Source organism: Erythrolamprus reginae, chromosome 8 (assembly GCF_031021105.1).
Source record: "Erythrolamprus reginae isolate rEryReg1 chromosome 8, rEryReg1.hap1, whole genome shotgun sequence".
Lineage (NCBI taxonomy): Eukaryota > Metazoa > Chordata > Lepidosauria > Squamata > Dipsadidae > Erythrolamprus > Erythrolamprus reginae.
Window position 1 is genome coordinate 6,278,737 of NC_091957.1, and position 15,179 is coordinate 6,293,915.

At 44.7% G+C, this 15,179-nt stretch overlaps 1 protein-coding gene across 1 annotated transcript in view; it reads right to left on the minus strand.

The window, feature by feature from the left end:
* The window catches only part of CAMSAP1 (calmodulin regulated spectrin associated protein 1), a 42,531-nt gene extending 27,352 nt beyond the window's left edge, over positions 1 to 15,179 (minus strand). Inside the window, exons 1-5 of the mRNA XM_070758707.1 lie at positions 14,826 to 15,179; positions 11,673 to 11,835; positions 4,447 to 4,709; positions 3,366 to 3,527; positions 2,163 to 2,243 (exon numbers count right to left, since the gene is read on the minus strand). Of these exons, the coding sequence (XP_070614808.1) occupies positions 2,163 to 2,243; positions 3,366 to 3,527; positions 4,447 to 4,709; positions 11,673 to 11,835; positions 14,826 to 15,140 (984 nt within the window). The 5' untranslated portion in view covers positions 15,141 to 15,179. The remainder of the gene's footprint in view (positions 1 to 2,162; positions 2,244 to 3,365; positions 3,528 to 4,446; positions 4,710 to 11,672; positions 11,836 to 14,825) is intronic.

Consider the following 15,179-nt stretch of genomic DNA (forward strand, 5'->3'; position numbering starts at 1 on the left):
TCCTAATCTTTGTGGCAGCCCCTCAAATACTGGAATACTGTTGTTATGTCATCCTTAATCTTTCTTTTCATTAGACTAGACATTCTTCATTCATTGTTTGCCTCCAAGTCCTTAATAATTTAATTTCTTTCCCTTTTTTTTGGCACTTTTTCCAAAGTCTCAACATCTTTTTTTTTTAATTGTGACCAAAACTGGATGCACTATTCCAGGAGTGATCTTACTAAGGATTTATAAAGTGGTGCTAATACTTCACATGTTTCATTTTGATTTAGTGGACCGAGATAATAATATGCAAGAATTTAGAGGGGGGGGAGGAGATGGACTTTTTACTACAATTTAAGTTTTCCAAAATAAGCTATGTAAATCCACATATACTGAGCAATGCCCCCAAGCCCAAATTACTTTAAACTGACCAGCTTCACCTTAATGAAGAGTCCTTCGAAATAGAATGGACAATCTAGAAGTTTTCTTGCCTTTCTTTCTAGAGTTTCGGCATCATGAAATCTGCCTAGTGACGGACGCTGCAGGTTACAGTACGTCGAATCGTGAAATGAAACCTCGTATTTTCACCGTTTAAAAAGAACGCCCGGAGCCGAGGAAAAAAAAAGTTACGAACGGTGGAAGGCGGCGCTTTGAATGGAAGCAAATCAAAAGACCGATGAGAAGCCAATGGGTTTGTGGATTTTTTTAGTGATTGACAACTCTTTGTACAGAATGAATTGACTTACAGGCACTAATTTCCAATACCATTTTGAAGGAGACTGTTCGGGTAGCAGGGTGGATGGAAAGGCAGGGATAAGGAGAAGAACATCAGAGCATGTTACAAGCAAATTTTACACGAGCCTCACCCGGACCGTCCTTTCATATTGCAAACGGTTTTTGACACACAGGGAAGGGTTGTGGTTTTTTTTTTAAGAGACTCAAAGACACACCAACATCTTTTGAGGGTTGCATGAAGAGAGATCTCTTTTAGCAGCTCCTTTAAAAGCCCGACTGTGCAATATGAAAGTTGGACAGCCGCCTTTTCCACCCCAGTTAAGAATATCTCGGCAGGAACTTAAGAAATTGCACACCCACTGTTGTGGTCACTGTGCTTCGTGCTTCCCAAATATTCTAATGCTGGAAGTGTAAATGGCACAGGTTAGTGACATCTAATACTTAAAAGGGACAAAAGAAGGAAAGGATTGTAATGCATGCACCACCAATTCTTCTGAATATAATTCTACAGAGCAGTGGTTCTCAATCTTTCCTTGACTGCGGGACCCTTTAAATAACTTTTGTGGCCACCGAACCCTCCCAAGGTTTAACTCGAGATTTAAATTATAATATTTCTCCAAGCCTTCGTGGGCCCCATGAAATTGGGGGTCCCCCGGTGTCTGTAAACCACAGGTTGAGAAACCACTGCTATAGATGTTACTTTATTTGAGAAGATCCAAGTGGCATCAAATCAAGGTCTATTATAAATATAAACCTACAAGGCCTTCTCAGCAAATGTTAAAACCTCCCACTCACCTCTGCCTCAAGACTACATCCCCCCACCACAATAAGAAATATCAAAGCTTAAACAAGATACAATTAACAAGTATTGTTTAAAGAAATCCTGAAATATAGGACAAATATAAACTAAATGCAGTGTAAAATAAATTCCTCCAAATTCCATTCATTCTGAAACCATGGCACCTCAGCAGACCATGAGTGAAACCTCTTAAGTATTGTAATCATTCCATATACATGGGAACTAGGAAAGAAAGAAGGGAGGGAGGAAGGAGGGAGGGGGGGGAAGAAGGAAGGGAGGGAAGCAAAAGATGAAAGAGGGAGAGAGGAAGAAAAGGAGGGAAGAATCAGGGAAGGAAGGGATGGAGGGAGAGATAAGTTGAAGGAGGTAGAGAGGGAGGGAGGAAAAGAGGAAAAAAGGAAGGGAGGGAAGCATCAGAAAAGAGGAAGGAAGGAAGAAAAAAAGAAGGGGGGAGAGAGAGAGAGGGAGAGAGAGAGAGAAATTAAGAGCAGGGGAAACACAAAGCAATTTTGTAGAAGAGATGCAAGACAGGATAATAAATTCTATTTATATAAAAGCAAAGGGAGATAGAAAAACAATGAGGTTTGCTTCCAAGTCACAGTCACATGAATCAATTGAACGTCCCATTTCATCCCACGTACTTTACCTTTTGATGACCTGGGCTTTCCAGTAATTGCTGTTTTAATTTAATCTCCTTTTCTGTGATCTCTCTCATTTTTAGGTTCACCTAAAAGAGCAGGAGGGGGGGGAGGTAATGAGGGCAACTGTATTTCTTTCCCTGGTTTTTGTTTTAGCTGCCAAAATCCAAGGCTTTGTCACTGCTTCCTGTCTTCTCAATCTCCCCAGGGGCTATTCTGGCTATCCACAATTCTGTGTGCTTCACTCTCTTTTTCTTACAACCCAATCCAGATGGCAATCAAATATAATTAGCAGCTTCAAATTTCCTAGCAATTCAGATGCCCCAAATACTCCCCCCCCCCCTCTTTTCAGATATAGGCACCATTTCCAAGACACAAATCAGCCCCCAAGCCATGAAAAGAAAATTACTCCTGGATCTAAGTAAAGTAATGGATTTCCTACGTTTTATTTCCTTCTTAATTTCTAATGCGTTTTCAAAATTAAGTCCAATATCTCTGCTTACACACTTATTTTCTGAAAATATAAGTACAAGAAGATGATTTTTTTTTTTACCCTTTCAGTTTTTGCACCTCTTAACTCTCTTGCGCTGGCTAATTTTATTTATCCAAGCTTTATGCTTATCCAAGGTTTATCGTTCCTGCTGCTTAGAACCAAGGTGACTTTTCTTACAAAGTTAGGTAAAGTTACAGCCCAGAAACACTTCCCCCCCCCACAGCTCTCGTAATATTAGAATTAATTTAATTTAATTTAATTTATTGGATTTATAAGCTGCCCAACTCCTTTTGGACTCACGGTATTCAACCAATAAAATAGTATAAAAACAGTATAAAAACCCATTAATAAAAACATTCATCCTTCTGGGCTGGAGCTAGATGCTATTTCTCAACGGCCCCAAGCCCGCCGGCAAAGCCAGGTTTTTAAGGCTTGGAAGGCTAGGAGGGTAGCGGCGGTGCAGATCTCCGGAGGTAGCTGGTTCCAGAGAGCTGGAGCCGCCACAGAGAAGGCCCTCCCTTGTGGTCCCACCAATCGGCACTGTTTGGCCAATGGGACCTGGAGAAGGCCAACCATGTAGGCTCTAACCTATCTCTGGGAAGTGTGAGGGAGAAGATGGTCCCACAAATAATCTGCAAATTGTACCCTACTTGCCGGTCCCACACTTTACGTCCACCAATAACCAGAGATGTCCACATCCAATGGGCTCCTGATTTACCTTGTTAATCCAGAATATCATCGCATCCTCCAGGTCGTAGGGCAACTCCTTCGAGGCACTGAACGTAGAAAAACACTTGACGCTGGCCACGACTTTCTCAATGCTGATCATCTCTACGGTGTAACCCATCATGAGAGCGTCGATCATGGCCATGTGAGGACTCTACAGGGCCAGGGAAGAAGAAAAAAACCACACACCATGTCAGGTTTAATCCCCTTCTCCAAAAGATAGAGAAAAGGGGTTGGCCAATTTAGGACTGGCACCATTTCCGGCATCTATGCAGGGATGGGCTGCTGGGGGTTCGAAAGAGTTCGGGAGAACCTCTAGCTAAGATTCTGCGCAGTTTGGAGAACCCCCAAATCCACTCCCCAACCACCCACCCCCTCCCAGGAGCCCCCCACGTGGCCAATTTTGGTTGCAGGTACCCTATTTTTCAGAGTACAGTGGTACTTCTACTTACGAACTTAATTCGTTCCATGACCAGGTTCTTAAGTAGAAAAGTTTGTAAGAAGAAGCCATTTTTCCCATAGGAATCAATGTAAAAGCAAATAATGTGTGTGATTGGGGAAACCACAGGGAGGGTGGAGGCCCTGTTTCCTCCCAGGAGATTTCTAGAGAGGCCCCACGGAGGCTTTTCCCCACCTTTTCCGGCCCTGTTTCCTCCCAGGAGATTTCTAGAGAGGCCCCATGGAGGCTTATCCCCACCTTTTCCTGCCCTGTTTCCTCCCAGGAGATTCCTAGAGAGACCCCACGGAGGCTTATCCCCACCTTTTCCTGCCCTGTTTCCTCCCAGGAGATTCCTAGAGAGACCCCATGGAGGCGCTCCTGGAGCCTGGGGAGGCCATTTTCACCATCCTGGAAGCTCAAAGAAAGCCTCCGGAGTCCAGGAAGGGCAAAAACTCCCCGCGTCCCGTCCTCGTGCAAGAGGCCTAGGCCACACTTACCCTGGCTTCACCCATCCAGCAACAGAGAACCCTTTGGTAAATTTTTTGAAGCCCACCCCTGGATCTACGAGGGGAAACAGAGAGACAGTGGAAAAATGGCGTTGCGGAGTTTGACTCCTGGTTTTTCTGAAGCTCACCATTTTGATTGGCGCAGAGCTGAGATCGGATTCGGACACAGGGGTGTCGTCGCTCTCCATGACGTAAATCCCTTTCCGAGAGAGCGCCTGGATGACCGAGTGGTGCCCCTGTAGCGTCGCCACCTGGTCCCCCTTGAGGATGAGGCTGCAGACACGGTAATACAGCTCGCTGGATAACAGCAGCTTGATGATAGGCGGCTTAATGTGTTCCTGCTCATACTGGTCTATATAAAAAGGATCTTTTAATTCCTCTGGGATGTTGTCTGAAAGGAAAAAGACAAGCGAGCTCAAAAAGAGAACGGTGTTGACACACCACAAAGCCGAACCAGCAACTTGTAGCTGACCGGGGAGGAAAAATAAAATCCTTTCTTTTATTCTGGATAGGACACACATTGCTTTGTATGACCCAAGACTCAAAGCCACCCAGGGTCCTTCAGAAGTGGTCAGCATATAAATTCAATCAATCAATCAATCAATCAAACAATCAATCAATGAGGCGGAAAAGTCATTTTGGAATACGTGTGGTAAATAATGCTCGGCTAAACCAACCTATCAATCCAATACTCAGGAACACAACTGCTCTTCAGAATGACTCTCCCTCCTCAATATCTCCAGCTCATCTATCAAGTTGGTCTTAAAAGGGTTAGAACTCAAATTCTCCTATTTCCCAGTATATAACCAACCTGCCTGCCATTCCTGTCCTAATGTCCCCATGTTTGTGTAAAATATCATGTACTCATAACCATGCTTGTACACCTTATATATTCACAATCCTGCCTATACTTTGCCTGTAATCATATACACACTTGACAAATAGTACCTCTACTTACGAACTTCATTCCGTGACCAGATTCTTAAGTAGAAAAGTTTGTAATAAGAAGCAATTTTCCCCTTAGGAATCAATGTAAAAGCAAATAATGTGTGCGATTGGGGAAACCACAGGGAGGGCGGAGGGCCTGTTTCCTCCAAGGAGATTCCTAGAGAGGCCCCATGGAGGCTTCTCCCCGCCTTTTCCAGCCCTGTTTCCTCCCAGGAGAGTCCTAGAGAAGCCCCACGGAGGCTTCTCCCAGCCTTTTCTGGCCCTGTTTCCTCCCAGGAGATTCCTAGAGAGGCCCCACGGAGGCTTCTCCCTGCCTTTTCCGGTTACAGTTTCGGAGGCTCGGGTTTGTAAGTAGAAAATGGTTCTTGAGAAATGGCAAAAAATCTTGAACACCTGGTTCTTATCTAGAAAAGTTCTTAGTAGAGGTACCACTGTAAATGAAATAAATAAACCCATGTTTGGGAAATCTGTACTATTGGGTCCACCCATCCTTCACCTCCTGCAGGCCCAATCAGTGGGAAATCTTGAAAGCTTTGATCTAATGGGACTCAATCCAAAGGAGCTGCCTTAGCAAACGGATCAGAAATCCATTTGGATCAAAGGGAAAGCCAAAAGAAACCTGGAAGGGCTGAATGTGTGCAATTGCTGGAAGTTAACGGTGTATAAAATAGTAGCAGTAACAGTGGCCTGGAAGAGATAGTGATTAGCAAATAAATCAGCAAACAGCCGCGGTGGCGCAGTGGTTAAGAGTGGAGCACTGCAGGCTACTTCAGCTAACTGCTAGCTGTGGTTCAGCAGTTCAAATCTCACCACCGGCTCAAGGTTGGCTCAGCCTTCCATCCTTCCGAGGTGGGTCAAATGAGGACCCAGATTGTTGGGGGCGATAGGCTGATTCTGTAAACGGCTTAGAGAGGCCTGGAAAAGCACTAGGAAGCAGTATATAAGTCTAAATGCTATGCTATAATAAGGAGAACTCAGGCCCAGAACATTCCCCGGGAGCCATAGTAATATTTGGCATCAAAACAATAGGGAAGAAACCTGCAAAGCAAATTATAAAATGTAGACGGCTCAATAGAGCCAATTTTCAGGGAATTTATCATTTAAAAGCCTGCGCTTCGGATGGGATGTGGAAGAGACAGGACAGTCCGCTCATCCCAAGTTTGATCCAAACAGCATCATTCTTTTAATATCAATACAAATTCCACTCTTTTTTTCTTTTTTTTTTGCAAAAATACGATGCAGCTCTCTCTCTTCCAATTTTTTCCCCTCAACTATTTGTTGGGTAAGGCTAGGATTTAAACAGAATGATCTAAAAAGTCACTTTTAGGGTCCATTCTCATCCAGCATTATAAACACGCTGGCTTTATCAAATCAAAACTTCAAAAGCAACTTGCTAGACTACTGCATTTTGATTTATGCTTACATTTACATACCTGAGCAATCTCAGTCGCCTAGTTTATATAATGCATGAATTTCTACACGGAGACAAAACTGCAACTGGCAAAATTCCTGGAAACCGCAGCAAGAAATGAAGTCCCCAAGGCCAGGAGGGACAACAACCCCACCGCAAACTAGTTCAACACCTTTATCCAGATCTGCAGGCTTTCCCAGCACCTTTTCAGGGTTTATGTTTCAGCTTGTTCGCCTTGTTTCATCCCGAAGAAGCTGCTTAAGATACTGGTTTTCCCATCCTGCGAGCTCTTGTGTGAGTGCAAGACAAAAACCCTCACAAAAGTCGAGGTTCAACTACTGCAATGCTCTCTACTTGGAGCTAACTTTGAAGAGCGTTCGGAAACTACAGATCGTGCAGAATGCAGCCTCCCTAGCTAAACCCATGTCTCTCCAGCACTCCGCGGGCTGCATTGGCTGCCAATTGGTTTCCGAACGCAATTCAAAGCGTTGGTTATGACCTATAAAGCCCTACATGGCATTGGACCAGATTACTTACGGGACCACCTTTTGCCATATGAGCCCCAGCGACCGGTCAGGCCCCACAGAGTTGGCCTTCTCCAGGTCCCGTCAACTAGACAATCTCACTTGGTGGGGCCTAGGGGAAGAGCCTTCTCTGTGGCAGCCCCAGCCTTCTGGAATCAGCTCCTTCCCAGAGATTCATACTGACCCCACCCTCCTCGCAAGAACCGCAAGAACCTGAAGACCCATTTGTGCCGACAGGCTTGGGGCCATTAGATTATCAGCCCCTGGCCGATGAATGGAATGCACGCTTGATTGTATGAATGAGAGTGATTGATTTTAAATGAATTTAAGTTTTAGACACGTTAATTCATATTAATATTGGATTTAGGATATTGTTGCTGTTTTTTATATGTTGTAAGGCGTTCCAACTCGTCGGAGGGGGCAACATATAAATCTGATTAGATAGATAGATAGATAGATAGATAGATAGATAGATAGATAGATAGATAGATAGATAGACAGACAGACAGACAGACAGACAGACAGACAGACAGACAGACAGACAGACAGACAGACAGACAGACAGACAGACAGATTTACTATTGGACACACAACTCAGAAGGTGATTTATACGCTCTGCAGCACCCATTCAAATGTTACACAGTAGATGCTGGAGTAAATCATGAATTAGGGTGAGGGTGCACAGATATCTAATTGAATTAAGACTCTTCTGAAGTACACAATTAAGTCTGAAGATTTTTAGAAGACACTGTTAGACTTTCTACTAAATCTGCACTTCTATTCTACTAGTTTTTCTCATCATTCCTATCACCCATTTCCTCCCATGTTGGCTGTACGACTGTAACTTGTTGCTTATATCCTAAGATTTTTATTAATATTGCTTCTTCATTGCTTATTTGACCCCTATGACAATCATTAAGTGTCGTACCACATGATTCTTGACAAATGTATATTTTATTTTATGTACGCTGAGAGCATATGCACCAAGACAAATTCCTTGTGTGTCCAATCACACTTGGCCAATAAAATTCTATTCTATTCTATTCTATTCTATTCTAATCTATTCTATTTAGAACACCGAGCCATCGTTTAATACTTTATGAAAGAGTGGGAGAGATAAATCTGTTTCCTAAATCTTGCAGAACTTCACCTTGGTTGGCATGAGTTAAAAGGAATTAAGTGGTTCAATTACGAATATATCCTAGTCCCGTGATAGTGAAGCTGTGGCACGCATGTCCAAAGTGGCACGCAAAGCCATGTCGTCCAGCACACGTAGCCTTGCCTGTGTGTCTTCTGGGTTTCGGGTGTGCATGTGCCCGCAATGATTAGCTGTCTTTAGTGCGAGCGGCAGTGCCAAAAACCAGTGTGCGCATGCACGCCGGCCACCTGATTGTTGGTTGCGTATGCGTGCCAGAACATGGAAGTTCAGCTTTTACAGGGCATGATCCCTTCGCACGCACACAGCAGTGCCAAAACCCACTCTGCGCATGCACGCTGGGCAGCTAATCTTTGAGTGCGCATGTGCACTAGAATCCAGAAGTACGGCTTTTCTGGAGCGCGATCCCAATGTGCAGGCAAGCACAATGTTTCCGCACTACCTTTTCAGCACTCGGTATGGAAAAGTTTCCCTATCACTGTCCTAGTCTCTCTATGAACTTTCTCATGTTAAAGAGGATGCTAAGAAAATGGGTGAAATACCCCCTTAACCTTTTTTTGCCACAAACCAGATGAACGCAGTATTATAAAACAAAGTTTCCCTTAAAATTTATAACACATTAAAGTCCCATACAGATTTATGCATTCTACCAAGATCTTTTAACACTGGGCAAAATTTACAGGTTTCTCTTTTTATTCTTCTCAAATAGCAAATCCTTAATTTTAAATCCTTAATACTTTTTTGGGGTGAGGAAGGACATAAGCCTTAAAGCCAAACATCAAATCTGATTTTTTTTGCGATTAACCAGATGCAAATTGACAGAATATAGAATAAGAGTTGGAAGGGACCTTGGAGGTCTTCTAGTCCAAACCCTACACCACTTTATCCAACATCTGAAACCATTGACAGAAATTATAAGAATTATCTGAAAGGCTAAAGAAATTTGGCCAATTGTTTTGGGGGAAATTCTGAAATAAAATTCCAAAATCCACTCAACTGGGCTCCGTAAAATGAAACGATCGGGAACCCCAGCAGATAGGTTCATAACTCTGCTATCATTCAAGCCTAGTTTCCTAGTTCCCATGGAAGGTAAACATAAACACAACGTTTACTGATCAGTGGCTACAACCTACACGCTACAGTTCTGAAAATCAGAATATCCCAGCAGACAAACTGTAATTATGGAAGGATGCAAGCCTTCTTCATCTTAACTGCTCTAACAGACTATGCTGGGGTGAACTTCTTTTGTTTTTAATCACCTAATTTTAATCTAACACAATTTGTATAGAGAAAGGTACTGCACTGGGAAACAAACAAACAAACCTGCCTGTAGAAATATGCTGCATTATTAGCCCTACTACAAAGCAAGCTAATGTTAATTCGTTGAGCCTTTAGATCAGTTGGCAAATTAAGAGTTAGATTAAGGGGATCTCTGTAACTCTGAATTACAGTGGTGCAGAATGCAGCAGCGCGTGCACCAACTTTACGCACGCTGCATTGGTGGCCAGTCGGTTTCCAAACACAATTCAAGGTGTTGGTTATCACCTTTAAAGCCCTAAATGGCTCAGGGCCAGATTATTTACGGGACAGCCACCTGCCTCATACCTCGCTGCGGCCAATAAGGGCCCACAGAGTTGGCCTACTCCGGGTCCCATCCGCCAAACAATATCGGTTGGCAGGACCTCAGGGAAGAGCCTTCTCTGTGGCAGCTCCGACCCTTTGAAACCAACTGCCTCCAGAGATCCGCATTATCTCTACCCTACCGGTCTTCTGGAAAGCTGTTAAGACCTGGCTTTTCCGGCATTAGGACCTAATTCCAGCCTGGAATTAGGCTGATTGCAAGTATGTATGTTTTTTATATTATTGTTATTATTGATTTTTATTATTAGATTTTAACTGTTTCTATTGTTGTATTTATTCCGATTGTTAGCCGCTCAGAGTCCTTTCGGAGTGAGCTGCACATAAATACAATAAATAAATAAATAAAATACCTACCGTGTTTCCCAAATATAAGACTCTGTCTAATATTTTTCTGAATCCTGAAATACGCCCTTATTACCTTATAGGCCAATTGGGCTTATTATCAGAGGATGTTTTATTTTGGGGTAAAATAGGAGTATCAGGAAAGACTTAATGAACTCAATCTGTATAGTCTGGAGGACAGAAGGAAAAGGGGGGACATGATCGAAACATTTAAATATGTTAAAGGGTTAAATAAGGTTCAGGAGGGAAGTGTTTTTAATAGGAAAGTGAACGCAAAAACAAGGGAACACAATCTGAAGTTAGTTGGGGGAAAGATCAAAGGCAACATGAGAAAATATTATTTTACTGAAAGAGTAGTAGATCCTTGGAACAAACTTCCAGAAGACGTAGTTGGTAAATCCACAGTAACTGAATTTAAACATGCCTGGGATAAACATATATCCATTGTAAGATAAAATACAGGAAATAGTATAAGGGCAGACTAGATGGACCATGAGGTCTTTTTCTGCCGTCAGTCTTCTGTTTCTATGTTTCTAGTTCACGTTTTGTTAGAAACACTGTACTAATAAACAGCTAGAAGCCTGTACTCAAAAGACAGAAAGCAAGACATCAAAGAGGACGAAAAGAATTTACTGCAATGCAAAACACAAGTTGGCAAAGCACCTTAGAGAGAAGGGGGGGGGGGGAATTGGAAAAGTCCCAACATCCACTTTCAGGCTAACACAGGAGTACATCAGTAAGATATTTTCCATCCCTAGCTTCCCTTTATTTTTATACACACACCGCTCAGAATCCCACCTAAGAATCCCACGCATCGGTGGCTTTCACACCACTTTGTCCTAGGATCCAAATGTTGCAATTTTGTTTTTCCTAAGGTGACCGACTGACCTTCTGCATACCACAAGATTTTTATTTTAAAAAAATCTAATTAGTTAGGAACCCTCGCAAACTAAGTAGCATGCATCTGCCAAAAAAATAGAAGAAGACTTGCAGAGTTAAAAGTCCTACAAACACTGGGTTCCCACAGGCCTTTTTAAGTGTGTGGGAGAACACAGCTTGGCAAGACAAAACAAAATAAACAACGGCACGGCAGGGTGTTCTGCACTTAAAACTACAGGCCATTCGCGACAAGAAAGGGGGTGTACACCAAAGTTTGGGCAAAGCATGGAGGGAAAGCAGTTTGCTGATTTTTTTTTTTAAAGCATCATTCCCAACCCATTTCCTGAGAAGGAGGAGGAGTTGGGAGAAGCCGGGGTGGAGAAAGGAAAAAGGAAAGAGATAAAATAATAACGTTGCAACGGGGATTTTTTTAAACTATAATTTTTTTTTTACCTATTCCGTAAGCTTTTGCGCAGATCCACTGTAGATTAGCAGCTATTTTGGCTCGGGATGAATCATAGAGTTCCAACGGAACAATCTCAGCGCTGCTATCCGTAAGAGCATCCATTTTTCTCCTGGTGTTATCTCCACCGGCACCGATATCAACATCCACCATCTGCAATGACAACAATAATTTTAAAAGAGAAAGAGAGAGAGAGGAGAGGGGAGAAATGGAATCTAACCTTTTGAAATGACAATTCAAAATTCAAGCTGATAGTCCGGCACAGATTCCTATTCATCCAGAAACTTGGGAAGGAAGGGGAGGATTTTTCTTCCCATTGTAAAGGTTCAATCGTGGGTGACAACAAAGCTTGGTTTGAAAACCACCCATCGCCACTGTCTAAAACCTACAGACCAGGCCTAGTGGGTTCTTGGAAGTTCTGCTAATCACACACACACACACATCCCACGTATACAAATCGCACAAATCCTCCCCAGCTTAATAGAGATAACTAGCACACCAACCCAGTAAGGGCAGTTATTAGGTTCATCTTACTTTATAAGATCCTGTCTCATCCCTCTGCTTTTGCCCCCAATATTGGCTTCGATGAATGAAGCAACCTCTAATAATATGCACCGGTCCAGAGAGGGAACATCGATCATCCGATTCCCCCCTCGACGCCCAAATGACAGCAGCAGTAAAAGACTAGACTAAAGCAACACCCTGCTGTTCCCTTCATCCTTACTCCTAAGAGGGATCAGCAGCTGGCTGCAAAGGAGCAGATGCTGCCAATACTTGAAGCAAGAAGATAATAAGCAAAAAAGAGGAAAACCTTCTTACCTTTTCTGCATGTTTGAGGGAGGGGGGCGATCAATGGAAAAGGGATCCTGCTAGAAGGCTTGAATCTCCCCTTTCCCCTCCCCCCCAAAAAAGCCACAAAGGCAACAAAGGAGATCTTGACAAGATCCCTTGCTTCACTTCGATCGCAGATGGATTTTTTTTTGCAATCTCACTACCTCCCCCCCACACTTTGCTAAAATCTCTCCCAGTTCGTGCACGCCCTGCTTTCCACCTTCAAAAGGATGAATGCTGATTCTTATTGTGATCCCTCCTTACTGCTGTCACAACCCCTTTTCCACTGGGGGGGGGAGAGAATCTTATCACCTCAAGAGACCTCACAGTGAGGGTCCTAGATGATCTGTGGCAGAGCAGAGGTGGGAGAGCACCAAGGAGCCCCTCGTGTGAACGCTGAGCTACAAATATTCTCTTTTATTGAGACCTACGGTAGGACGGCCTCCTGTTTCATTCACCATCTTCCACTACACACACCAATATTCACCCCATCCTTGTTCACGTTAGGCCCTTTTATCCAACTGTGGGCCCCTTTGCCTCTCCTTCCCACAAGCATAATTCCAGATTTTTTAAAAGTAGCCAAATATAAAAAGAACACATCTATCCGTATTTATTTAAATGCAAAAAAAGAGAGACATGTGTCTTATCACTTTTCGTTAATGCCTTTTCTTGATTTGAAGGGGGAAAAATCACAGATCCAGGTTTCTCCCTTGTACTAACCATCACCCTCTGCTGCCTAAAGCCTAGCGGGTCCTTGAAAGTTCTGCTACACCTTCACAGATACACACTACGTGTACAAATCACACAAATTCTATCCTTTCTCTCCCCCCACCCACCAAGTTTTCCCTGGTCTTAATACCCAACTAATCAATTTCTGCTTGGATCCAACCAAGCATATTTTTATTATTGGGTTTTTATTGCTTTGCTTGGTTGGTTTTAACTCCACGCCTTCCAAAGGCTGTTTATTTTTTGCCTTTGTGTGTTGATTGTGGTTCCTTCACCCCTTGGAAGAGGAGGAGGAGGAGAAGAAGAAGGGGAAGAGAAAAAAGGCAAGGAGAGGAAGAGAAAGAAGGGAAAGAGAAGGAGGAGGAGGGGGAGGAAGAAGAAGAAAAGAAGAAGGGGAAGAGAAAAAAGACAAGGAGAGGAAGAGAAAGAAGGGGAAGAGGAGAAGGAAGAAGAGGAGGTGGAAGAAGAAGAGAAAGAAGGGACAGAAAAGAAGAAAGAGGTGGAGGAAGAGAAGGAAGAAGAGGAAGAGGAGGAGGAGGAGGAGAAAGAGAAAGAAAAAGGAGAAAACAACAAACAAGGACCTCCACCCTAGCAGTGAAACTGACTTAAAAAGGAATGAAATTGACACATTAATTGCCAACACCCAGGCTTGGAGGATCTCTTCCCCCCACCACCCCACTTTTGCTCCCTCCTAATGCCCTATCAGCCCCTCTCCTCTATGCACACAATAACCACACACACCCTCCTGGCTGTCACTTTGCCACCCCCCCTATTAGAGATCCTCCCCCTTCTTATGGCCTTAACAAAACCCACCCACTCTTGCAAAGGGCTCCAGACAATAGAAAGTGGCTGCTTGCAGGCCATCACTTTTTAAAGCCCCCCTCTTCCGCACCCCTGAAAGGGGGGGGAGAGAAAGGGGGTGAAGCAAAAAAGGAAAAAACCCATCCATTCCCCCCAGTCCCCATATAAACCAATCTCTTCTCCCCCCACCATCAAAAATCACCCCCCCATAGACATGCCCTATTTGCAGAGTTTTGCCTGCAAAGAGCTTCCACCCCAAATTAGTTGGGGGGGGGATCTTATAGGGCTGAATGCATTGGATAGGCACTCTCCTCCCCCCTCCCAATGATATATCTCTTCCCCCCCACTACCTTCAAGCAGGCCAGGCCGCTTTCGTGAGGGAGGGGCTCACCCATTCCTCCTCCCCCCAACGTCCCTATATAAATCACAACCACTCCCCCCACCATCAAAAACCACCTCCCCCAAATAGACATGCCCTGTATGCAGAGTTTTCCCTGCAAAGAGCCCCCCCCCCAAAATTAATGGGGGGGATCTTATGGGCCTGAATGCATTGGATAGGCATTCCCCTACACACACCCCAATAATATATCTCTGCCCCCCCTCCACACAAGCAGGCCAGGCCGCTTTCGTGAGGGGGGGCTCACCCTTAGCGGGTTGGGGACGCCCCCCCCGCTGCCAAGGCCCCTCCCCTCGCGGAAAAGGAGGGGTAACTCTGCCCCTCCCCCCTCCCCTCACGGTAAAAGGGGGGGCAGCTCCTCCCCCCCTCTCTCTCTCACCCCTCTCACCTTGCGTCGGCCTTTTCCCCCGGCTACTCCATGGCCGCCTCGCAGGCCGCGCCCAGGCCGGAGGGGGCCGCGGCCCACCCTAGAGGGACGGCGGAGACGGGAGGGCGAGGCGGGGACGAGCGCCCGAGCACGGCGGGCGCGCTCCCGCCGTCTGAGGCGATAGAGGCGAGGGGTGAAGCGTGTGCGCACGCGCGGTGCTTCTCCTAGGGAAAGGGCGGGGCGCCGCGCCCCAAGGGGGCGCGCCCGAACGACCTCACTGGGCGCACCAGACCTGGACGACGACGCCGCGCTAGCGTCTCTCGCCTCGGCGCGCATGCGCCTAGGGCACCACTTTTTTTTTCTTCCTTTCCCCCT